At 44.3% G+C, this 26450-nt stretch overlaps 1 protein-coding gene across 11 annotated transcripts in view; it reads right to left on the reverse strand.

The window, feature by feature from the left end:
• Positions 1 to 7896: 7896 nt before the first annotated feature.
• The window catches only part of SGMS2 (sphingomyelin synthase 2), a 90710-nt gene continuing 72156 nt past the window's right edge, over positions 7897 to 26450 (reverse strand). For all 11 annotated transcript variants that reach the window (XM_036343783.1, XM_036343713.1, XM_036343763.1 and 8 more), the window contains 5 exons: positions 25320 to 26007; positions 21123 to 21240; positions 15591 to 15744; positions 14316 to 14482; positions 7897 to 12786 (listed from right to left, as the gene is read on the reverse strand). In XM_036343783.1, the coding sequence (XP_036199676.1) occupies positions 12583 to 12786; positions 14316 to 14482; positions 15591 to 15744; positions 21123 to 21240; positions 25320 to 25774 (1098 nt within the window). In that variant the 5' untranslated portion in view covers positions 25775 to 26007 and the 3' untranslated portion in view covers positions 7897 to 12582. The remainder of the gene's footprint in view (positions 12787 to 14315; positions 14483 to 15590; positions 15745 to 21122; positions 21241 to 25319; positions 26008 to 26450) is intronic.

Below are 26450 nucleotides of genomic sequence, written 5' to 3' on the forward strand. Positions count from 1 at the left end.
TCTATCCTCTCAGATTTCTTAATGCTGACATAGCTTCCCTCCCTCCCCCACCTGGCCCTCATTCCCTCCAATAGCATGATGCTTTTAGTTCACTAACCTGCTCTTTCTACTTACCAGTGTTTTTTGAGAATCTCGTCTTGTGACTGAGTATTGATCTGCCTCCCTCATCCTGATTAAACATTTGTCTGGTTTTTCATTAAATGGAATCATTCAATAAATATTTACTGAGTGTCATGCGTTGTTCTTGGCACTGAGGATATTATGTGAACATAATAACCCTCCTTAAAATGCATAACAAAGTACTTGTACTTCAAGGAGCTTATTCTCTAGTGAGAGAAGACAGATATCAGATGAACAAATGCATACTGTACCAGTTAGTGATAAGTACTAGGGAGGAAATAAGGCACCTAAAGGGGGTGGCAGAGATTGCTCTGTGTGTGTGTGTGTGTGTGTGTGTGTGTGTGCACGCGCGTGCGCGTGTGTTGTGCTGTCTTTTTTTTTTATATATAAATATATTTTATTGATTTTTTACAGAGAGGAAGGGAGAGGGATAGAGAGTTAGAAACATCGATGAGAGAGAAACATCGATCAGCTGCCTCCTGCACACCCCTCACTGGGGATGTGCCCGCACCAAAGTACATGCCCTTGACCGGAATCGAACCTGGGACCCTTCAGTCCACAGGCCGATGCTCCATCCACTGAGCCAAACCGGTTAGGGCTGTGCTGTCTTATATAAGGTATTCAGGGAAGGCAGGCTTGTGCTGAATAGATGGGTGATCACCTGATGGGAAGCTTGCAGATACCGGGGGTCAGAGGGTGGGTGGGGGAGACCAGTTTAGACAGAGGAAACAGCGAGCGCAGAGGCCCCGAGGCTGTCATGCTGAGTTCTCCAGGAGCAAGTCTCGAGTGAAGAAGGCAAGGCGAGGGGCCGGAAGAGATGAAATCAAAGAGAGCACTGGGAAGAACATGGCTTTTACTCTGAGGAAGATGGTGAACCATAGAAGGGTTTCTGAGAAGGAATACCGACATCTGCCTTAGTTTTAATAGAATCATTGCTGCTTTGTAAAGGGGCAGAGGTGAAACCAAGATCACTAGGAAATCCATGTAAGTATGTCGCAATTTATTAGCAAAATCCTCTGTTAATAATATCTAGGTCACCACCAGTCTCTTTCTATTACAAATAGTGCTGGAATAAGGATAGGTAGGGCTGCTACATCTCAGGACCGGTAGTATGGCCTACTGTGGTAGGTGTCCTATAGGGTCCAGGGCAAGCATGTCAAACTTGCAGCCTGTGGGCTGCATGTGGCCCACAACGAATATTTTTGTGGCCCAGCCAATATAATGGTACATAAGAAACATTTTAATAAAAATGTCATAATTTAATTTTTACAGTGTCCTGTTATACATAATTATTAATAACGAACTACAATGTTCGCTAATGACTGATTATTAATCGTGTTGCATTCGTTTCCCTTACAAGCCTTACACACAGGCGCACCATTTCTCTCCACTGATACTAGCAGTGAATATTTCAGCAGCTGATTGGCACATCATTAATCTTGTACTGACGTGTTTGGTGTGCGCAACAAATATTTTGCTTTCGGAGAACAAGCAAAGTAGGTTTATTTGCATTACACTTACCAATTTGTGCAATTATTCAGTGTCTGGTAAGTCAATGTTCAAGAAAAAAATATTGATTTTTGTTGAAATGTTCTATTATTTTATGTTAATGATTACTCATTTATTTCAGCCCTTTGTATTCAGCATGTCTCTATTGCAATAAACCTACGTTTCTATGAAAATTGAAGCTTTTGTTTTTTTGTGGCCCACATAAACTTAAACCTTGTGTATTTGGCCTGTGTTAGCCTTTGAGTTTGACATGCTTGCTAGTGGCACAGCCTCCTTGGGCGCTAGAGGTGCACCCCCACCCCCATGTGAGCTGTACCCCTCCTATGTAGTTTTAAGTCTTGATTGCTATTGGCACATCAATGGGAGGGATTTACCCAGGCCGATCAGCTGTAAGGACTGGCTGTGACCTTCAGCCACCTTGGAGGGTCCGTTGTGCAGGGAACCACTGCATAGAGCAAGAATCACTTCAGTAGGGTCCTGTAGAGAGCGTCTGGGAAGGCACATTGAACATTTCTTTAATTATTGACAGCTGAGCCCAATGGTGTTGGCAGAGCCACATCCTGGAAAGGCATCATGCCAGAGGCAGGTATGTTGTTAACCTGACCCTTAGCTCAGGTGCCAGGGGGTGGGTTTCATTATCTAAGTTCAGCCAGGCGCAAGGAAGGGACGCAATTATCTGGGCTTAGCCAGGAGTGACTATTACAAAGAAGCCACAAGAAGTATGGCTTGATCTTTAACCATGACTATAGCTTGATCTTTAATCATGATTTCACATAATTTCTTTTGTTTTAAACCTTAGTAAAACTTCCTGGAATTATACTGTATAAAATAAACGTGCTGCATCGGCTCTGGGTCACTGTCTCTCCATCAGAGGGCCAGCTGTCCCACCGGGCCACAGCTTTCTCTACTGTCTCTGTGTCTGTCTCTTTCATTTTCTCAATCCCCCGTTGCCCCTCCTCCAGGACTCCTGTCCGTTCTCTAGCCGTGCTGGGCACAGTAAAGAATGAAATGCTTTATAGGGTTCTGGTACCCACTGAATGTGCCCTTGAGTATGTCACTTGAGGAGGTGCTTTGATGTGGTCTAAAGCTGTCTACTGGATGCACTGGCTCCGGGGCCTCCCAGGAGATGCCAGCCAGGGTTAGCCACTGCCTGTGTTCTGCTCCAGGGCCACCAGGCACAAACTACAAAGTGATTTGCAGATGGCTGCTTCTTGTGTTGGGCTTGTAGGTGCCCAGGTGAGACCAAGCTGTAAACCAAGATTGGCTGCGGCTAGTGTCAGGCCTGGGGCCACTTAAGTATTGGGCTCACTGAGGACAGATGCTGCATGTTTGAGAGATTTTAGGAAGATCTGAAGCATGGGTCAAGACAGGCCATTATGGTAAAGCCACTGGAAATAGCTTGGGTGGGCCAGAAAGTTAGATGGAGTGGGGATCTCAGACTTTTCAATCCACATTTTTTATCAAAACGCATATTATGTGGTAGCTACTGGAACATTGTCAAGTTATAAACATACGATGGTTTGATAAATGCTTCAATTATCTTAAAGCAAACTATTTGGTGGCCTAGTGGACAATTTCCTTTCCATTGAATCTTCATAAATTCTGCTAATAACCCAAATACACAAGGCATTTTAAAATATTCATTCAGTAAATATTTGCTGAATAACCTTTATGTGATAAGAACTTTATTAGACACTGAAATGAACACTAAGACAATCCTCTTTAAAGGAATCTTAATTTGGTATGGAAACAGGATATATTTTTTAAATCTTAAAGTAGTGATTGTAGCTCACCTTTTGGCAATTGTATGTATCTTTTAGGGAGGAATTCAGAGAAGGTAAAGCTTTCAGGAGATAAGACTTCACCTTAACTCTCATGACAGGCAAGATTTGGATGTTAATCATTTCAGGGCTAGAACCATGGTACTAAAGTTTTTGTTAACTGACCTTGGCCAACACTTATTGAATGTGTGTCTTGTAACACCTTTCATTTAGTCCTCCTAACAACTCCATGCGACACTGACTATTATTATTTCTGTCTTCCAGATAAAGAAGCCGAGGCACAGAGAGGTTAGGCAACTTTTTAAGGTCTTCTTTAAAAAGTAGGACTGGAAGAACTGAGATTCAAACCCAGAGAGCACAGGGCCACCGAGTTCTCTCTTGGGAAGACAGGTGATATTCTGAAAGCACATCACAGGGCAGGACTGATGACTGCAGGACAGAGGCAGGGACAGAGCAGCCTGAGCCGGGCAGAGGGTGCTATTGGTTGACAGCAGTGGGAAAGTGCCTTGCATAGTCAGGGCCCTGATTAGGAGGAACCATGAAACCTGCAGAGCTTGAGACTGTACTATAAGCAGTGCACTTTGCTTTAAAAAGATGTGCTTTTTAAAATTAAAAAGCCCAGGTGTTTGTGTGCCCCCAAAATCCATATGTGAAACCCTAACCCCTAATAAGATGTGACCTTTGGGATGTAATTAAGTTTAGATGAGGTTAGGAGGATAGAGGCCCATGATGAGATTTGTGTCCTTTATAAGAGCAAGAGACTAGAGATCTCTCCCCCAGGTGTGAGGAAGTCTGGAAGGGAGCCTACCCGTGCTAGCACCCTGGTCTCAGGCTCCCTTGCCGCCAGGACTGAGAGACATATATGTTCATAGTTTAAGAACATGCCGTTTCCCAAAGACTTCAGGGCATGTCTTTTTCCCAGTGTCAGATATAAACATTGTCTTCAAACCATGAACTAGGAAACTGACCAGATAAAAAATATGTTCACAAGTGCCATCTCTAAGCAAAGCTCTCATTCCTGGAGACGTTGGGTGTGTGCTCTGGGAGTTCAGTCGCCCCTGGGCCCACTACTCCTCTGCCATCGTCTGCCATGGCCTCAGGCAGCTATGTGATGAATGAAGGGAGCAACAGTTTTGCCCCACTCATCACACATCAATTACAAGGCATGAGCATATAAAGAGGAAGAGCACGTATTTATGGGTGATAGGACTAGAGTTCACGTGGAAACAGGAATTCTGCTACATGTGGGCCATGGGATCTCAGAGGGCTCAGTGCCAGCACCCCTTAGCCTTGCTCTCAACACAAAACCTGGTGGTCAAGACTTCCAGAGGAGGTACGTCTTCTCTGTATGCATTCCTGGCACGGGGGTGACTCTTCTGTCACACTGCGCCGTGAGCAAACAATGGGCCTGGGCGTTCTTGGGATCAGCATCTGTGTGCTCCTGGCCCAGCATTCACCTCTCTGTTGGAGTTCCCTCACTTGTGAATGGAGCTTAGGAGGCTCACCTGGCAGGGCTGCTGTGCCTGTCAGGTAAGGGGGAAACCTATTAGCCTCGTGTATGGCAGCTTCTTTTCCTTTTACTCAAATAAATACATAGTTTAAGGAACTTAGAAAGAAAAGGAGATTAGTGCTTGGATCTAGCAACTGAAGTGAAGTGTGCCCTGAAACTTGGCCAGAAGCAAGCACACATATGGGTTTGGACAGATTTTTAGCACAAACTCTCCAGTTCATGCCAGGATCAAACAATCCTACGGCTGCACTTTGGTCCTTTGGGGAGCTCAGAATCAATCAGGACAATACTGACTCCAATTCCATGCCATCCCTCAGAGCTGTGCTGTCCTTTGAAAGCAGGCCATCTATCTCTCCTTTTTTCCATCCCCTTGGGAATAAGTCCTGAGAGTCATCTTCTCTAATAAAGAGGGAATATGCAAATTGACTATCACGCCACAACGGTCAAGATGGCTGCGCCCACAGCGGAGGCCAAGTTCCCGTAATGAGCCTTAACGAGCAATCAGCAGGGACCTGAGGCTGCGCCCCCCGCCTGGTGGAGCTTGACAGGGGACCTCAGGCCACGCCCCCCACCCTGGCACCAGGCTGGGGGACCTCAGGCCGTGCTCCCCACCCTGGCATCAGCTGGGGGACCTCAGGCCGCGCACCTCGCCCCAGGCTGGGGGACCTGAAGTTGCACTCCCCGCCTGGTGGGGCTTGACGGGGGACCTCAGGCCACGCCCCCTGGCTGGGCCAGGGGACCTCAAGGTGTGCTTCCCAGCTCGGGCCAGGCGACCTGAGGCTGCGCCCCCCACTCGGTGGGGCTTGACGGGGGTGGGGCCGGCTGGGTCTAGATCTAGCCCAATGGGGGTGCAGCCCAGCCAGGTCTGGGTCTGGGGTGATTTCGAGACACACGTGGGTGGGCGGGGACTTGACTCTGGTTCCCATGGCACACCCCAGACTCTGACAGGAGGAAGATTTTCATATACATTTACTAATTTTCTTTCATCTCTGACACTTCTATTATAGAGAAAGGGCAAATAGCAGCATTAAAATATTTCCTCCAATTAATTCCCTTTTAATGTGCACAGATTTCATGCACCGGGTCACTAGTTTAGAGATAAAGCCTACGCACTTTTATGCTCCCCATTTAACCTGTGCCAGGCTAAGTGCACAACAGTGTCTATGCTATGAGTGATACTTGCAATTCAAACAAACTTGTGAGTCCAACACTGGGGGTCCTTTTGCCTTCAATGCTGTTTTGCACCAGAAACATTGAATTTCCTCTCCTCTGAAATGTAAACTCTATTTAAATGTAAACTGCAAGTGTAAGAAAAATCAGTAGCATTTGACAAAGAACTTGTTCCAAGGACCAGTCTCCCTCTTAAACAAACTAACTGGTTGAAAAGGGAATCAAGTCCCCTAACAAATAAACAACAGCAGCACCTTTAACAAACTGGGGTGGCAAACCCAGTAATTATGCCAGGGAGACCGCCAAACAGAGAAAACAGAACTCAGGCTCCAAGCTGTGACACTAGGAACTCTTTCATCTCACGGAATGGGGTCACCACTTCTTTGCCTGCCTTGCAGGGTTTTGTGAAGATTAAAGAATGCAGGTGGAACACAGAAACTATAAAATGCTGTGCCTCATCACACGGGCCACGCACAGAGTAACGTGCATCATGTAGACACAGTGCATAAGCTGTGCTGTTCTAACTTGTATCAGTGAATAATCTAGTGTCATGCTTCTGATATTCTCGTGTATTTTACTAGAAGAAAATTAAATGTTAGGTGTCAAGGTTTGTGCAGCAGCACATCAGCTCCTGGTTTAACGTACGCTGGGTAAGGACACTCTTTGGGCCATAGCCAGCAAAATTGGCGTGCAAACGTCTCAAACGGGAGGAGAGACCAGCTTTTCATCTGAGGCCTGGGTGCAGGTGGCAAAAGATTCTCCTGATCTCTACTCTTATCGTTCCCAGATAATCCATAGTAACTGGGACTATATCCAACAAGTTAGCCTTTGAACTCTATTTATCTTACCCTAGTCCAGCGGTTCTCAACCTGTGGGGCGCGACCCCTTTGGCAGTTAACGACCCTTTCACAGGGGTCACCTAAGACCATCCTGTATATCAGATATTTACATTACGATTCATAACAGTAGCAACATTACAGTTATGAAGTAGCAACGAAAATAATTTTATGGTTGGGTCACAACATGAGGAACTGTATTTAAAGGGCCAAAAGGTTGAGAACCACTGCTCTAGTCCCTTCATTCTACTGAACTTGTCTTTGGAAGTCACGCCTTCATCTTTCATCAGAGGGTCCAAGGACAAGTCATCAGTCCACTGTTGCAATGACTATGCTGTCAGGGTTTAGTCGAGGACATTACCCCGGTGCCCGCTCTGTGAAGGGATGAAGATGACATTTCTTTCTGACTGACAGGAAGGACTCTGCTCTCCTCGATGAAGCATGATTTTGTCTCTTTGTGAACAATGAGAATCAGAATCATGGAGCAGGGAACTGGCTTTTCTTCTCCACGAATGACCTTATGTTGTTATGAATTATTATTCTTTAATCCTCACCTGATATGTTTATTGATTTTTAAAGAAAGGACAGGGGGAGAGAAGGAGGGGGGGAGAGAGAGAGAGAGAGAGAGAGAGAGAGAGAGAGAGAGAGAGAGAGAGAGAGAGAAAGCATTGACCAGCTGCCTCCCATACACACCCTGACCAGAGATCAAACCCCACAACCTTTTGGTGCACGGACCAACACGCCAACTAACTGAGCTCTCCGGCCAGGGCTGAGTTATTTTTTTTCATCTTAAATCAAGGGCAGGAAAAATAACACTCAGTTTAAGTTATCCGCTCATTTTAAAAATAGTACTTGAAAAAAATAACCCACTAGTGGTTTTAATAAGCATATAAGACTAAACACATTTTTTAAATCTTTAAAGAAAACATTTTTTTTTAATTGAAAGAAATAGTAGTACTGATTTTGAAAATACTGTTGCTGTCATGGTGGTTTATTGGGTAAATAGGAAGTAGAGGCTCTTGCTTTTTTGTGTGTTTTTTTAAAGCAAAGCCAACGAGATTAGAAACCAAGTACACATTTGTCTTTAGAATAAAAACATAAATTAGTTTTAACTAACAATTAGGCACTTAAAATGTAAATGTAAAATGGCATTTTGAAGTACAAACTATAGTTACACTTCTAAATTCCTCCTGAAATGTTTTTACAAATATAAAAGCACAAGCATGAAAAACATACTTCTAAACAAAGATAATTTCCTCTTTAAAAAAAAGGACCTGAATTCAAACCCCATATGATAGACTAATGATTAAGGTACTGGTGGGTAGGAGAAAAGAGCTTCTGAAAATCACATATTTGATTAAAACATAAGCATTTAATAAAACTATTACAATAACATACAGTATATATCATAATGAAAAATATATATCAGGAAAATAATGCATTCTAGGCTTAAAATTTTACTTTACAACAAGGCACTTAACACATTGAAACAGTACAGTAAATTTCTGAAAGAATACAATAGGCTACACCTCTCAAACCTCATAATAATATTTCTTTTGTGACTATACCATAACATAACCATACATTTTGCAGCATTAATCATTGCATAGGAGTTAAATTAAATAATGAATCCCAACTTGGCAACTAGATCAGCTTACATTTATAGCTTCCTCTTATTCTTTTAAAGGACAATTTTAAATAATTTCAGAATAAAGAACTAGTGTCATTCATCATTCATTCAGAACACAGCATAGTTAAATTAATGAATAACAAAACAAATCCCAACTCATAAGGTGTAAATCTATATAAAAACTTATCTTTGGGCACCTTAGACACAATTTTCAGTGTTTAGGTATTGAAGTCAAGAGCACTTCTTAATAGACAAAATATTTTCAGCAAGTAAGTCAACTGAGTTAAATTATTGCAACACAATGACATTAAACAAAAATGCTAGGAATCTTTATACATACATAACAGAAAAACCTTCAACACATAGCATATTACTTTTAATATGCTTGATTTAAACATGCAAACACATTTATTATGAAATTCCTTCTTACACTTCCTGACACTACAGAAGTGTGCTAAGACCGGCTTAAATTTTTAATCGGTTTTACAGTGCAAAACAAAAATAAACATAAAAAATAATTCAAAAATGTTCAAAATATCCAAGGAACAAGATGTGATAAAAAAAAAAGAAACTGCATGAGTTCTAACATGTAAAATAAAAAAGGCAGCCAACTTGGTGTTTCAAAGTAAACAAAGTGTCGGTAGTTATAAAGGGAGACATTAATGATTGTGATGGTGAGAGGTAAAAATGGTCTGCAAATTTTCTTTGATCAAATGGATAAAAGATTAGAATTGCAACTCCCTGTGATCTAAGTACATTTTCCCTTTGGGAAAGGTTTAAAATACCTTTAACATAATTCCATTTTCATTATGCTTTCAAGATTATTCGCAAAAAATAAATAAAAAACATATGCCTTTTAAAAACTTGAAAATACACTTTAAAAAGTGGCAGGTTTGTGTTCAAAGTCATATAACATATTTCCGCAAGGGGGCGCTGGTATACAGCCAAGAACCTAATGCAAAGTCATCCATAAAGCAGACTAAAGACTCGCCCTCACTCCAGCCAGCATTCCTTCCACAGCAAAACTTGTTTTCCAAGATGCCAGTAAATTAAATTAAAAATTCCAAATTACTTCCACTGGACTTGAGGAAGAACGCTTTATTTTCAGAGCTGGTGGAGGAGCTCCAAAATTATAATGAGAGGAATTCATTCCCATTTCAAAGAATTTAGAAAAAAAGTGTTATAACTTAGAGGAATTACATGTTATAGATACTGCACAGAGGACTAAATTATAGGAAAAGCTTCCAAGAGGAGTACAAGTTCACAAAAACAGTAATCGATGTTATATATTGATTAAGCAGGAAAAGGAGCTCCAAAAGTTTACTGTTTGAGAGGCAAGATCGAAATTTTTTAAAACAGAGATATAAGTGACGTATTAGTTTCAGGTTTACAACGTAATGATTTGCGATTTCTATAGACTGTGAAGTGATCACCACCCTACGTCTAGTAATTGTTCGTGTTTCATACTCTAAAGTGGGATGTTGGGTTAGACCTCACGTTTGCTTTTCTAAATGTAAATGAGATTCACTATTCTCACCTTCCCACCTTGAAACTTGGTATTTCCCCTTCACCCTTATTCTGGTACCACATGCTCCTGCAGTGCCAATGACAGAGCTATGGCATACACCAGCCGTGGGCAAACTACGGCCCGCGGGCCGGATCCGGCCCGTTTGAAATGAATAAAACTAAAAAAAAAAAAGACCATACCCTTTTATGTAATGATGTTTACTTTGAATTTATATTAGTTCACACAAACACTCCATCCATGCTTTTGTTCCGGCCCTCCGGTCCAGTTTAAGAACCCATTGTGGCCCTCGAGTCAAAAAGTTTGCCCACCCCTGGTAGACTCTGTGAGGAGCATGGGAGCAGCAGTGTCCACAGGTGGAGTCAGAAGTCCTTTTAAAAGTTCTTGAAAAGGTGATGGCATTATTTAAAAACAAAACTAGTTACCTGACTAAAATGCAAGGTTTACTATTTCGAGGGCCTCCAGCAATCAACGCGCCAGGATTTTAAAAGCTTAAATACGTTCCCTAATTTAATTTGATGAAGAGTGGGCTATCTACAATGTAGGAATAAGGCTCTCAGATATACCAGGTTGTCTTATTTAAGTCAGAGGCTCAATGTACCAGTGTTAGGAGAGCAAAGCCCAGGCTTCCGCGTCATATGTTTTTCCTCACAATTGGACAACAGGAATTTAACACCAGTGTCTTCACACAGAACACCTTGTTTTTTCACACGTGCCCATATTTCGTAGGCGAAAATTATGTGGAATTCTAGCTAAACATCTGGTAAGGTATGGATATGTTTCTTATTGGTTTAATGATAAATACCAGAAAAACTTCCTGCATTTGAAAACCTGCCAAGAAGGTTTAGGGTTTTGTTTCTTGTTTCAAATACCAGATTAGAAAAATCTTTCTTCCTGGTGTTGAACTCAACCATGTTTCCTTTAGTGATTCTTCTATTACACAGAGCAGGAGCTACACTGGAAGCACAGAGAATTTTAGCACCAAAGGATAAAGACCCTTCCTGAACACATGTCAGTGTGTACTGTGCTTCGCTCAAGTAATTTGAAGGTCAATTTTGTATATCAACTCAGGGCTGACTGGTTCATGGCAAATTTAGGGGTGGTTTTTCATTTTTGTTTTCATTCTAAGGGGTGGGAAATTGTTGCCTTCAATATAAATGTAACTGCCTTCCCACAGAGTTGGCCTCTCTGTTCTCTGTGCTGATGACTGTGTAACTTAATAGATCTTTTCCTAAGGTCCTAGAAGTTGTAAGAAATTAAGAATTGTCCACAGCCCCAACAGCATGAAACAACGCATGAACTCTGACAGCATTAAATCTGATCAAGTCCATCTTTTTTTTCCGCATCACCTGAAAGAACTTTAGAAACGACCAGCTGTGCTGTCTACCGCCTGGATTCCAGCAGCAGGTGAGCGTGCAGCGCCGTGGTGTCCTGTCAGGGTCAGAGCAGAACGACTTCATTGTGGTCTGTCTCCTTAGTCCTTCCTTCCTATAAGCACTCTGTTTACAAGAAGCTGGGCCTCTTAAAAAGGATGCATTCATTCAGCTTTTGGACTCCGTCTTCCTTTTCCCATAAAGCAGAATGGAACTAGAAAGAAGTGGGCTTAGTGAGATGTGACCAATTGCATTTCTGAGTTCCAGTGAGCAGCTCTGAAACAGACCTCACCCGGGGGGGACCCGGGCGAGAAATGCAGGCTTGTTCCCCACGTGGCACGAGCCACAGTTCACACACGTGTTTTTCAGCCTGTGCTCAGCCAGTGTGCAAACAAGGACCACTGTGAGCGGAAACAGCCCTGCTCCCTGTGTGTGCATCTGTCAGAGAGATCTTAAAAGTAAGTATTTACGCCCAAGTAAAATCTGTGGGGTGTGTCAAATATTTCCATATTTACTTAGATCACGCTTCTTTCATGTTTTAAATAAAATTATCAGTTAAAAAAAATAAAGTAAAAGTGACACATAGTACATTGGGTGGTAGCAGCAGTACGTATTCGCAGACCTGACCCTGACCTTCCCCAGGACAGGGAGAATAAGTTCACCCGAAGTTTACTCACAACCCCTGCGTCTCCCCCTCACTAAGAGGCCCAGTGCTCAAATCCACCCTCAACATTAGGTTGTATCTGTCCAGATAGTTTATTGAAAACATTGGCAAATCCTTCTGACCCTGGAGGAAAAGAAATCCTGAAAAAATGCTTTAGTGGAGAAAGACGAAGGGCAGGCGGACGTGTTCTTTGGCACCTCTTTCCAAGCTCATCAGGGAATCCCGGTGGAGGGCTTGTCACCATGAAGGAAGAGCCTCAGGAGAAGAAGACTTTCTCAGGAGGCGTAAAAAAACAAACAGTCAAAGCGTAACACTTTGTTCATCTTTCTAATCGTTTACACAAAATTTGGTCCACTTCTTCACTTACCAGTCAGTTCTCCTAAAATAAGAAAACAAACAAAACTATCCCTTTGGTTACAGCGATACCGCTTTGGGTGTAAGAGCTGAAGCCTTTGTTTTGCCCCTCAGGTAGATTTCTCATTGTCTTCCCCGATCTTCTGAACCCGCGAGTACTTCTTGCACGAAGACTTAAAGCAGCCCGGAGGCCAGGAGAGCGGCCAGGAGAAGCAGCAAGGAATCGAGCCTTGTACGTTTTTCTCAAAAAAATAAAAGATGGGGAACCACCACGCACGAGATAAGAAATTAGTCTGTGAAGAGACCTTCAGGTTCTGTAAAAGGCAAGGGAAGAGCGAAATGAGGCGTATTTTTCACGCTTCCTGACTTTCCCCATGAATTAAACCGTCACTTGCTGTAATGGCAGAGGAGCAGTAGCCTCCAGGTCCCGAGGCATACTGTCTGCACCTCTTCCCCACCGGATGCCACCTGGCCCCACCCCTCCCAGCCCCTCCGTCTTTCCTCTCGTGGCTCATGTTGATTGCCTGCCTGCAAATCCAGTGACAATGGAGACTGAGGAATGCAGGTGGCAGTTACCCGGGTGGAACAATTTTCAGGAACTGAGTGGTCAGATCTCTATATATAAAAGCCTAAGTGACCAGGGAAGAGAGAGGAGAGCTCACAAGGTTGAGCACTTTTAAGAGGAAAGAGAAAAGCTTGGTTCTGTGGCGTCAGCTGATCACTAAACAGAAGATGGCAACAGGAGACTATAAAACAGGAAACAGAGCTACAAGACAGGTCCATAGAGAGGGCCCTCATTCGTGGGCACCACTCCATGAGAACTGAACTTAGAGCCTTTGGGAAGGACAACATTTCAATCTCTCCCAAATTCTCCACACTCTGCATGCAACAGACAAAATGGCAAGATGACCCCAGGGTAGGTCGCGGCACACAGACTAACTGTTGGATATGCACCAAGGCTAGGAAAGCACAGGGAGGGGAGGGACAATTCCATCGCGGGACTAGTGGCAGAGAACGAAGTCCGGGAAGGCTTCCCAGAAGAGGTGGCATTGGAGCTAGCTCTCTCAGAACATGTGGGAGAAGAAAAAAGTGCATCTGGAAACAGGACGCAGAAGAAATCAGAATAAGAAAGAAGCCAGAGAGCACCACATCACCAAAAGATGTACTAAATCCGGTTAGTCATAAGGCACTCAATTTGCCTGACTTCCAAAAATAGTTGCCAAGTTGTTCTCAAACTTGAGTTCTCTGAAGGCAGGGGTTTTACCTAGCTGCACCTCAGTGCTGCTACAGAGAAGGTGCCTGCATTTTAATTTAGCATATGTACTTCTTTAATTCTCATATAAATTACAGTAGTTGAATTAGTATAACACTGTGCTCTGTAATCATACATTTTTATCCTTAAACTAGAAGCCTGGTGCACGAATTCATGCATGAGTGGGGTCCCTCAGCCTGGCCGGTGATCGAGCTGATCGGGGCCGCAGGAGGTTGGCTGGCTGGGGGGAGGGACCACGGGAGGTTGGCTGTGGGAGCGCACTGACCACCAGGGGGCAGCTCCTGCATTGAGCGCCTGCTCCTGGTCGTCAGTGCACATCATAGCAACCGGTCGATCGGTCATACGGTCTTTCAGTTGCTTAGGCTTTTATATATATAGATGTTATTTACATGTGTGATGTTCTTTATTTTAAAACGCAATAATAGATATAAGGGTAAGAACTGACCTGAGCTAACCACACACTTGGGCAGCAATAGCAGTCATTCCCACAAAGCCACCCAAACCCCACTGTACGAAAAGGGCTCCCCTGCCTGTAAAGAAGTTATCCAAGAGAGAGTTCACCGCTCTCACCTTTTCATTGGCCATGGAATGGTACCACCAGAACAGCCGTGTGGTGATGTAGTAGGCAACGATGACGTCCACCGTGTAGTGCTCGTGAGCCACGAGAATGCAGATGATCCCGGCAGCGCTCAGCAGCCAGCAGACTAAGTGATACCACCAGAAGTGACGAGGTGAGTCTGCAGGGGAGAAAACGGGAGTAAGGAGGTTCCCGGAGAGGCGCTTCATGACTAGTCTGTCCTGCTGGCCTTAATCAGAATCGTCTGAGGTCAACAAGTCTCCGGAAGGAGAACACTAATAACCCAAAACGTGGGGCTGTGAACAGCCCAGGGCTCGCTCAGGTAGGAAGGAAGGGGGGAGGGGCGCCACAGGTAGCAAGTCTAAAAGTCGATGACACAATTATTAATAACCCCACTGTCTGTGGGGGCCTAGCCCGGTTGTCAATGAACAGAGACAATGGACTTTGTGTGGTAGCAAGGTTAAAACAATGTTTTCTCGACCAGCAAGACACAGAGTACCAGGAGCCAGGCTGATTTTATAGGAACCCAGGCCCAATGGTAATATCTGCACAGCTGGGTGAAGCCCTCTGTTGTTAACCTCAAAGTCATCCTGGTCCCACGTTTTCTGCTCACATGACTGAATTCAAATCCACTCATGACAATGGGACAAATGAGGAGAGAGTCCAAATTGTTCAAAAGGCGGGAAAGCAAAAAATATATAAATGATGCATCTAATTCCAGAAGCAGGCTGTTCAAAGAGACCACTGGAACCACTGCTTACTCAGGACAATAGCACATGTATAATTTAGAAACTGGCTGTTTTTCCCAATTGCACGGGAAACGGGCATACACAGGGAGTGCCTTGTTTATGTGGCGAGCTGACTTTAAAGTTGAGTTGTATTAAGATAACAGATTTGCCGTTTTACTTCCCATCAAAGATTGGAACAAGGAGAATGTAATTCTTTCCTTGCTGTATGTAAACTTACACAATTTAAAAAACCTCAAGCCAGCCCTGGCCGGGTAGCTCAGCTGGTTAGAGCGTCATCCCACCAAGGTTGTGGGTTTGATCCCCAGGCAGGGCACACACAAGAAGCAACCAATGAATGCATCAATAAGTGGAAGTGGAACAACAGACCTCTCTCTCTCTCTCTCTCTCTCTCTCTCTCTCTCTCTCTCTCACACACACACACACACACACACACACACACACCTATCAATTCCAATAGAATAAGGGCTCCCATCGGTTTCGGGGCCGAGCGAACCCATCAAGTGGGAATGAGTTACTTACATTCTTTGATGAAGAGATAAGTTAGTGTCAGCACGACCGTGTGACCACTGAAGAGGAAGTCTCCGCACAAGATGTGCGATCCTGTTATGGACAGTCCTCCACCGGAAATCAACCGCAGGATCCGCTGCACTTTTGCCTGAGAGTCTCCGTTGAGCTGCATGACACAAGGAGATCAGGAGGAAAATGTACAAGCGGATAAAACCGTGCTTCAGCCTAATTTATGTGACACTCAGAAAGGTCACCAGGTTGTGACTTTTCTTTTTGACTTAAAAAGTCAAAAAGAATCCCAGGGGGAAGTTCCCCAAACTGGGTTTTATTCATTGTATTGGCCAGTTTTTGTGACAGGTTTTGAATTATTCAATACGTTACTAATAATACATTTTGGTGACGTCGTACCCTTGAGCAAAGCTTTTAAAAATATTAATAACAATGACCTCACCACAGCTATGTGCTAAAAAAGATCAAAGCTACCTTCTTCCCTCTTTGCCGGGAGATGTCATGGTTTCGATGGTTAATATTTGATTTAGCTGAACAGCACCTTACTAATATTGAACAGTGTGTTCATACCTTGCGTTAAGTGGGCAGCCCGAGTGTGTGTATGGCTGTATTAATATTTGATCAGACACAGTTAAAAAGGGAAGCTGCAACACTTTAAATAAGTTTGGAAATAGTGGATTAGCAACGTATTGACAGCTTTAAAAATGAGTAGCCCTGATCAGGCAAAATATCCCTGAAGATATAACCTGTGTGCAACGGGCAGGAAAGGGGCCCCTTGGGCAAAGACGCAGAAGCCATCCTGCTGGTATGGGAAACAGTGATGGGCCGGGCAGGAGTTTGAGGCCACCGTCCAGCTTATAGCCATTAAAATGTAAGCCTACAAGGAGGAGTGGGCCGAGCCGCTCAGTACGGTGGGTGCAGAAAAGTGGAACACTGGCATTCGGGGAGGCCAGAGGGAGGATTTAAGATCAATCTAGAATAAAATGACTATGTTTACAAAAATAAAGGTGATATTCAGAAATAAGACTAAGCAACAGCACATCAGAAGAGAATTACAGACAGAGCATTAATGGCTATTTTGGGGACCTGGGGAATAGCTGAATGACAGGCGGCCCTTTGTACTCAACGCCGACGCTCCGGGCAGCTGTCCCCACAGCACGGCCAGCTCAGCCACGCTGGCGGTTCGGCCGTGTAGTGGTAAAGACGGGGGAGTCTAGTCCAGGTGGATGTGTGGTGGTGCAGGAGGGGAGACGTGTGCAGATGGATGGGAAGAGAGTGTAGGAGCAGGGAAATTAAGGTAGCCTCTAGCACGTGGAAACCCATCCCATCCAGTACAGCAGGAATTGGGGCAGGAGTGGCAGCCTTAAACACCCACAGTGGTTGCCTAAACCTTTCCCAATGGATAGCAACCTTATGGGTCTGGGGAGCTTTCTGGGTTTCGGTGAATCTTGTGAAAAAGCCCACACCGCAACTCGTTAACAGTTAAGAAAAAGACGTCACCCAGGGTCACAGGGCAGGCTGGAGACTGGGGCTTTGCAGAAATTTAACCTTCTTCAAAAGTTTGCTTAGGGCAAGTGCAGATGAATAAGAAACCAAGAGAACTTGTGTACTTTCCTCAAGAGTTGACAATTCTTAAAGCAAACATGCCAGAGGTGGTCCTGCCTGGAAGAGACAGGCTGGAGAAGGCGGCAAAGCGCCCAAACCGAGGAAGGCCAGGACAGCTGACAGTTCAGGGCTCAGTTCAGGTGCCGCGCCGAGGCGTGCCGCCAGCCACATGCAACTCTCTGCTGAGCTGACGTGGAGGATGCGATCCAGCCACGTGCCTCATCGGATGAACCACAGCCCTGGAGGAATTTGTCGGATGGCTGGTACAAACAACTGTCAACGCTGAGATCAAATAAGGTACATACGCTCTGCTCCCAGTTTAAAAGGACGCATTATTCTTTATTTCAAAACCATAATAATTTTTTTCTTTAATTTACTCACTCATCCCAACTCATCACTCTAGTTTTCTAAGAGCAGCAATACTTGGAGCCATCACGGCTAGACAGGCCCCCAGGCACACACAAACCAGGAGCAAAAGCAGGCAGACGCTCTCTCCTCCCTCCCTCTTTCAGCCACGCTGGTGAATGGAGCTCCAGAGCATCCGATTCAATATGCCTCCACAGATGGAGGGGCACTCTCTCCTCGCTGTCTTCTCCCAGGCCTTCATCCCTCAGTGTTGTCCCTGTTACCCTAGGTGTCAGATCACACCCAGAATAAACAGAACCGCAAAACAAAAAGTTAAAACAAGAGTGTAGAAAGAATACTGGGAAGTGGGGGGACAGATCTGGGAAAGACTGGGTTGTTTTCTAGTTCTGTTCTAGTTCACTGGAACCCCCTTCACACACCACATAAGCACCCAGTTCCTATTACTTTCCTCATTTTTCAGACACTATTCTATGCCATTACTGCAGGGGTGGGGAACCTTTTCTTTCTGCCAAGGACCATTTGGAGATTTATAACATCCTTCACGGGCCATACAACATTATCAACGTAAGCATTAGCCTGCTATATTGGGTCCAACATTTAATGAACTCCCCCCTAACACCTTGGCAGGGCCAGACCAAATGATTGCGGCCTGCTGGCCAGACGCTCTCCACCCCTGTGTCACTGAATATGGAATGAAAGATGTAGAAAGCTGAGCGGAGACGCATCAATCATAACAGCCAAAGCAGACGGGGCTCAATGATCTTAAGGGCTCCTCAAACTGTGACCACCACACCCCATTTTCCTCAAAAATAAATAAGGTTCAAGAGAGCCCAGCCTGACTACTGCCAATCCGGAAACCTTCCCGTCCACACGTCCCTTCAGTGAAGAGAAGTCCTGCAGCATCTGCAGCCAGGGTGGCCGGGAGCTTTCTAAGGGAAGGAGCTGTATCTGTGCCAGCCCAACATTCTTGTACGTGGCCAAATGGGCTTAGAGCGCTACATAATTTCATGCGCCATTTATTTAAACACACTTTTCAGAACAAAGATTTGGTGACTGCAAACAAAAGCTTGGGTTGGCGGCTTAAAGCAAATCATACACAGAGGACTTAAGGGAAACCAGAGGGTAGATATGGGGCCAGGCAGCTGGAAGACTGAGAGCACCATGGTTTCACCAGGGACCCATAGCTGTGATGGCTCCTCGGCGGGGGGGCCACATCCGGCGAGGGGCAAGCCATGTTAGGCCTCAGTGGCTAGACCTGACATCTTCCCATAGCAAGTGGTTTCAGTACACACAGCTCTGTCGTTGCCTGTAGTCATGAAGGGTGTTCCATAGAGTCCGCGACAAAGGAGGCAGGCAGGTTACCTGACAGCCCGGTAACCGCCGTCTACGGAGCACTGGGAGCCACGTTCAGAACGCCATTCTGATCCTGTTCTAACACAACCCTCGATCACGTCTATCGAACAAAGTGACCGTGTTTGCCTCACCGAGTCACACGTCGGGCACCGAGAGCCTGCTCGTGCTTCAGGAGCTGGTTAGTGAGGATGCCGCCAGAGCTCCCACTGTATCTGTACTGGGTTAGCCAGGGCCATGTTTACTAATGTGGCTTCTGAAAACTGCAGCTCCTCCACCGAGGATACCTTCTGTCCGTAATCATAGCGTTTCACCCCTGCAAACCTCACCCATTACGAGGATGCTTGCCTTTTTTCCTGTGGCCATGTCTTCATTTGACACGTTGCAATAACCCCTTAGAAATGTTTATTATGTTTCTGAACTTCTCTTGTGCCTGAATTTAGCTTCGCTAAAAGATCAGCCAGTGTTTAAATTCAATATGTACACTGTTTTAATCACAGACACTTTCTGCTTTGATGGCTTTGGAAAATTACAGCTTCTCCAAACCACACCTATATTTGGGGAGGGAGACTGTTGACTACTTCACAACAACTCTATTTTTCCTTCCACCTTGGACATCTGCTTAGTGTTCAGTGAAATATGACGTTAGACTTCATTCCCCTGTCCAGAGAGCACAGACAGGATTTGTAAGTCTCCTTTGTTAGAAACCAGGGCGCACTGGGGTCCAGGATGATGAAAAGCTCTCTCGAGAAACAACTCTCCCTAGAGAAGCTGTAAATCCTGCTTAAGACAGTGTCAGTGTCTCACACTGTCTCAGCAAAAGGCCCCTCTGCCTTTTCAATTGCTGAAAACCAGGGTCATCCTTGACTTCTTTCTCTTAAAGCCGTGACCAACTTATTAACACAACCGGTCGTCCCCACCTTCAAAATGTCCCAAAGCGAAGACTCCTCACTTCTTACTCACTTGCCACGACCGTGGTTCAAGTTCCTACAATGGCCACAAGGCCCCATGGGATCTGTGGCTGCACCACCCTGACCCACAGTTCCACCAGCCGCACTGGCCTCTTTGCTCTCTCTCTCTCTCTCTCTCTCTCTCTCTCTCTCTCTCGCTCTCTGACTCTGTGACTGAGCTATTTCCTTGGCCTGGGGCTCTCATCCCATCCATAGAGCTCCCTCCCTCATGTGATTGCTGCCTTGGTGCTTTCTCATTAAAGAAGCTTTCTGACCCCCTCTGTAAACTAATACCTACCTTCATAGTCCCTTTCACTCTGACTCAGGTTTACCACCCATCTGATAGCCCCCTGGCTTATCACCATGTGACAAGTTATATGGTTCTTTTTAAAAATATGTTTTTATTGATTTTATAGAGAGAGAAAGGGAGAAGGATAGAGAGACAGAAACACTGATGAGAGAGAATCTGCTGCCTCCTGCATACCCCCACTAGGGATCAAGCCCGAAATCCAGGCATGTACCCTGACTGGAATCAAACTGCAATCCCTTGGTGCCTAGCGTGACGCTCAATCACTGAGCCACACTGGCCGGGCACAAGTTATACATTTATCAGTTTTCATCCCTCAACAGAATGTAAGCTGTAGGGGAAGAACTGTTTTAGTCACTGCTGTTGCACAGTGCCTGCGACATAACAGGAGCAGAGCACTTGCAGAATGAATGCATAAGTGAGTAAGTAAAGGTACAACAGGGGAGTCAAATTCCCAATAGCAACTTTCAGGTAGCAGAAAATGAATTTTTTATGTACAAAGATATATATTTTATGAACACATTTCAATTTTCTTACACCTAAATCTAAAGAAAAACAGAAAATATCCCATATAATAAAAGCCTAATATGCTAAGTGCCCGGTTGTCCGTTCAACCAATCAAAGCGTAATATGCTAATGATATGCTAAGGCAGCTCAACCACTCGCTATGAAATGCACTGACCACCAGGGGGGCAGACGCTCTGACCGGTAGGTTAGCTTGCTGCTGGGGCCCAGCAGATTGGACTGAGTGAGACAGGCCAGACATGCCCTGGAGCCTTTGCCGAGGTCCCGGTTTCGGCCCGATCCCGCGGGCCAGACCAAGGGACCTCACAGGTGCACAAACTCATGCACCAGGCCTCTAGTCCTAAATAATATTTCAGTTAACACAGGAAAGTGTTTTGAAGATTATAACAGAGAGCAGATGTTTAATAAGTGTTTTCAATCAGAGGTGCTTACCTTCGGAGCACACTGGAAATGCATGCCAGGCACAGGCAGCGTAGTGACATACATGGTGACACAGCGGTACAGGTATAATGTTCCGATGATAAAAAAGAACCTGCGCCCCACTATTGACCTAAGGGAATACGAGGGATGGGGGAAAACATGGTTACTCGCTGTTTCTGTTCCTAATGTTACGTAAAAGAGTGCTTGGCAGAATAAAAAGTAACACAGAATGGCATTAACAGACCGCAGTTTCACAGCTTATTTCTAGGCTGCCCCTCCTCACAATTCCACAGAGCGGCTGCTCCGCAGTCTTCACATGCTGTAATCAGTCTAGGTGGTCTGGGCCCTAAAGGAGTTGAGTTTGTGGGGACTGAGGGTTCTAGAAAACCACCTCTCCGAAAGAAGTCACTCTTTGAGAGAAAATTCAATGAGCCTGTCTGTTTCCAGTCAACTCAGTGCATTATAGAACCCTCTCGGGAACATACCAAAGGTATAAGCAACCCACGGCCACTGAGGAATTGACAAATGAGCTCAGGTCATGCCACATAATTGGACACACAGGGAAACGGGATGACTCATTAAACCTGTTATATAAGAAACAAGGATTATTTGGGGACCATCCAACAGTATTTTGACAACCTGGGCATTAACTTTTGTCTATGACTACACTATAGATTTTCACAGAATATGCTGAAGATACTCAGAGTATCCTCGTGTATTTAAGAATATTTAATAATGAAGTTATAAACTGATTAGTCTACCCTTATTCAATCTTGACCAAAAGAGGCAAAAATAAACAAAAGCACCACAAGTCCTTTTTCACTTTATCATTTTTGGTGGAGATCGTTGTCTTGACCGACATTAGCCCGTCCTACACCATCCATGCCCTCGGTCTAAGGCGGTGGTTCCCAGCGGCTGACATTGAGCACACTATTTGTACCACTGCGCAACGGTACCAAATGGGCATAAGGGTTCTGAGTAGCCTCACTTGCAGGTGAAGACGGAAACTCCTCTTCTGTTGTGAAGTTCGGGGGTGGGTCTACAAACTCTGGGCTCTGGGGATTAAGAGGCCGGTGGGATCCCTAGAATTACTATTTGGAACTTCCCTAGTACACACACTATATTATTCCAGGTCTCCCATTTTCAGAGCTCTCAAACTTCCAAAGCTGGTAATGGTCAGACTTCTGGACAAACAGGCAGTCTGAGGCATGTGGCATATTTTTATGTATGTATGTATGTATGTGTTTAAATCCTAACCAGAGGACATGCTTATTGATGAGAGAGAGAGAGAGAGAGATATTTTAAGTTTTCTACAAGACTGCGGTCTGAAATATATCAGGTAACTGCTGGGGTTTCTCTTTTAAAGAATCATGGACAAATATATTTTTAGAACCTTATTTCCAGTAGCTATTTTAAGAATATTCCAGGGTTTCTGGGGTCAAAATAGAGAGGAACACCACCTTGAGGAGTTGATGAAAGTATGCATTTATTGCAAGGCTCTGCTTTCAAAGGCTTGCTATTCAGGCTCTGCCTTTTATAGCACTGAAAAGGGACAGGGGATAGACACAGCGGAGTCTCTCCATTTGGTTGAGTGAAAGATGATTCACGTTTTGATTCAACCCCAGGCCCTCAAAGAGGGCTGAGCTGTGCTCCATGTGCTACCAGGGGTGGGCAAACTTTTTGACTCGAGGGCCACAATGGGTTCTTAAACTGGACCGGAGGGCCGGAACAAAAGCATGGATGGAGTGTTTGTGTGAACTAATATAAATTCAAAGTAAACATCATTACATAAAAGGGTACGGTCTTTTTTTTTCAATAGTTTTATTCATTTCAAACGGGCCGAATCCGGCCCGAGGGCCGTAGTTTGCCCACGGCTGTTAGACAAAGGAAAGCGATAAGCAGGAATTACATGAGTCAATTATACTCATTCCAGTGTTCTGAATTCAGCTGTATAGAAAATTAGCTAAGAAGGGAAAGCATGCCCTCTGCAGCCTTGTTTAGGAAAAGAGCTACAACCAATGACTTTTCCCATAGCTACGAAGGTGTTTGACAGAGAGAGAGAGAGAGAGAGAGAGAGAGAGAGAGAGAGAGGGGGGGGGGGGGAGTGGGGGTGGGGGGAGAGAGATTGAGATTTCGCATTCAGCCAGGATGGCTCAAAACAGGTTATAAAAATTACTCCACTAGTTCCTAAAACATATGCTCCAATTCTACCTTAAAAATGAAAAGGAAAATTAGTGTGATTTCCCCAGCACCTTTTTGATGATGGGTTGTGACCAAAGCAGTAGATATGACTAAAAAATGTGGCTAGCTGTGTGACCACAAGTTTTGACATGGTAGCAACAATCGGGTGAAGATTCAAACAAATTAAGATCCTCAGGTTGGAAGCTAGAAGATTTCCTTTCACACATATATGAATAAAACTTGGCTCTAAATTAAAGGAGAAAGCACATCTTTGGCCCAAGCAGTCTCTCTTCTATTCAGGGTCAATTCCAGACACAGAAGAGAAAAACGCTAACGTTCAGTGTGGTGAAGGCCTATGGGGTTGGGGGGCAGCATGGGGGCCGGGTAGAAGAGGTCAGTGGGGGTAAAAAAGGGAGACATCTGCAATACTTTCAACAATAAAGATAAGTTAAAAAAACACTAAAGTTCAACAAATGTAGTTTACTTCCAGCCTAAGCATGACATAACTGACAACTTTAGCAGCAAAAAAATTCTACTAAGTAAAAGAAAACTGATAGCTATTTTACTTACACATATTAAGGAAACATATTAAGAGGGACACTTTAAGGAAAATGCTTAGGAATGACTTGTTGGTGGACTCAGTTTTTTAAACTGCAAACTTGCATGTAGGGGACTGTTCAGCAAAGACAGATTGAATTCTTCTAATCTCAAAGCAACAACCAATTGAAAGAACAATATAGCATAAATTCCCTCTTCTAAAAATGATCTTGTGGCATCAGTATTGAAATCCTACTGAACTCTGAATTTTTGAATTGTACTGATTAAATCGGCATACATTGCATTTTCAAAGGCCTCAGTTTGTGGCTAATGTTTTGATCAAACTTTTATTTTAGTGGTTTCATTACTAGCATCTTATTAGAGAACATATATCTGAATGATAAATAAAGTGAGAAGGGGAAGGGAAGGGCTTTATTTTTTATGGAATTAACAGGAAAGAAACAACCACTTGAGAGCTATGTCCTATTTTCAAGTGTCTTCAAAGCAAAAGTACCTGGCTTAGTACTTCCTGATTCTGCTATTCCCAAACAGGGAGACCGAAACCTGGAACTAAAAGCTCTTTTGTGGTGCCCTGGAAACCAGACGTTTACTTTAGAAATCTAAAACCAAAACCGCATGGCCCACTTCTAAATTCAGTTTCTGAAACGGATTCTTGGGACTGGATTGCCAACAGGCCCAAGGAAAAGAAGTGCAAAATGTGAGAACTCCTGAACAAAAGCAAACCTCAAAGCATGCTACCGTCTATATCAGTGGTTCTCAACCTTCCTAATGCCGCGACCCTTTAATACAGTTCCTCATGTTGTGGTGACCCCCAATTTCATTGTTACAAATTGAACATAATTAAAGCATAGTGATTAATCACAAAACAATATGTAATTATATATGTGTTTTCCGATGGTCTTAGACGACCCCTGTGAAAGGGTTGTTCGACCCCCAAAGGGTCGCGACCCACAGGTTGAGAACCGCTGGTTTATATAGTCTCGTGTATAGTCATTGTTGCATTGTGAGCAATGGGGAGAAAAGCTCCCAGCACTCCGCTGACCCCGCCTGTCAAGAGCCTGAAATAACTCAAGCGTGATGAAGTGAATGTTCTTACTCCCCACGACTCTTGATTTATCATGCAAGTGCCACAGTGCCAAGTTGCTTGAAATCAGAACTGCACCTTAAATTCACAAACTCTGAGTCACCCACCACAGCACCTCTGTTCTTTCCTATACAGCTGTCACTTCCAGTCACAGCTGTACCATCAATGCTTACTGAATAGTGACTGATTATCCAATGTGGCAGACCTTTCTAGTGATTCCTTTCATCAAATGCCTGGATATGACTGAATTTACGACATAAAACCAAGAAAGATAATTCCAAGCACACATCTATTCACATAAGTACAAACTAATGGCACATTCCCCCCAACATGCCCCCTTCCCGCATCCCCCCTCAAAAAATCCCAAATGTGTTAGACCTACTTACTTGTATCTCAGAAAAAGCCACTGGGTGATCCATAAGCCAACTAATATAATCCCATTTATTTCTGATACAGAAAATGCCCACTTCACCCGATCAATGTAATCAAAAAACTTGTCTGGGAGTGGAGGGCTGAGCTCCTTGGGAGGGACCCTCTCATGTACGACTGTGATCATGACGGTCGTCAGGACGAGGTTGAAAACAGCATACACAAACGCGATGCCCGTTTTCCACCACTCCAGGGGGAATTTGCTCCTGGAGTCCGTGGGCATAGAGATTTGGATATAGTCTGGGTACTTTTTGGAGCCCTTCCGCAGCCCATTGGATAAGCTCTTGGGTTTACCGTTGCCATTTTTCTCTTCTTCTTCGGCAGGTTCAGCAGGCCTTGGGTACGTGTTTGCCGGATCGTTGGTTTGATTTTCCATATGTTCTTCAAGTTTTGCTGTCTCTATGATATCCATTGTCCCCCAGTCTTCAGATCCAAAAGAGGATGGTAGTGTTCTTAGTAGAAATGTTTTTTAAACCTTCTATTTCCAAGATAAACATGGGCTCTTCATCTGATTCTGTTTCCTGGTGTAAAACGTAGAAAGTAGCCACCAGATGCCTGGTCCTCCCATGCAGCTCTCCACTGTGCATCCGCCGCTGTCAGGGAAGCAGGCCAATTCTCTTTCCCCCAGGGATTTCACTGCGGCTCCTGTGAAAACAAAACAAAACTACGATCAGATATCGTGCCCCTCCAACTGTCAACCATCCAAAAAAGAACATGATCAAAATATGGAAACAAATACCAAAGTCATTTGCTTTATAAATGTATCGTCAGAACATAGTTATAGCTGCCGAGACGAGTTTATTTATAAAATACTGAATTGTTTTATCTTGGAATTCTTCTCTTTTTGAGCTGATGTCAGTATAAATAGGAACATTTTAATAATCAATTCCTTTTAACTTTCTTTTAATAGAAGCCAGGACCCAACACTGCAACCACTTCATCAGCCACTGATGCCTGTTGCTAACCATGAAGTCACAATGAGCTAGAACCTCCCCAGATCACATCACTCCTTCCTAAGACTGCATCTTTTCCAGGAACCTTACAGGATAAAAAGTTGTGATGATTGCCCTGCCGGCATGGCCCAGTGG

Source organism: Myotis myotis, unplaced genomic scaffold, assembly GCF_014108235.1.
Source record: "Myotis myotis isolate mMyoMyo1 unplaced genomic scaffold, mMyoMyo1.p scaffold_m19_p_1, whole genome shotgun sequence".
NCBI lineage: Eukaryota > Metazoa > Chordata > Mammalia > Chiroptera > Vespertilionidae > Myotis > Myotis myotis.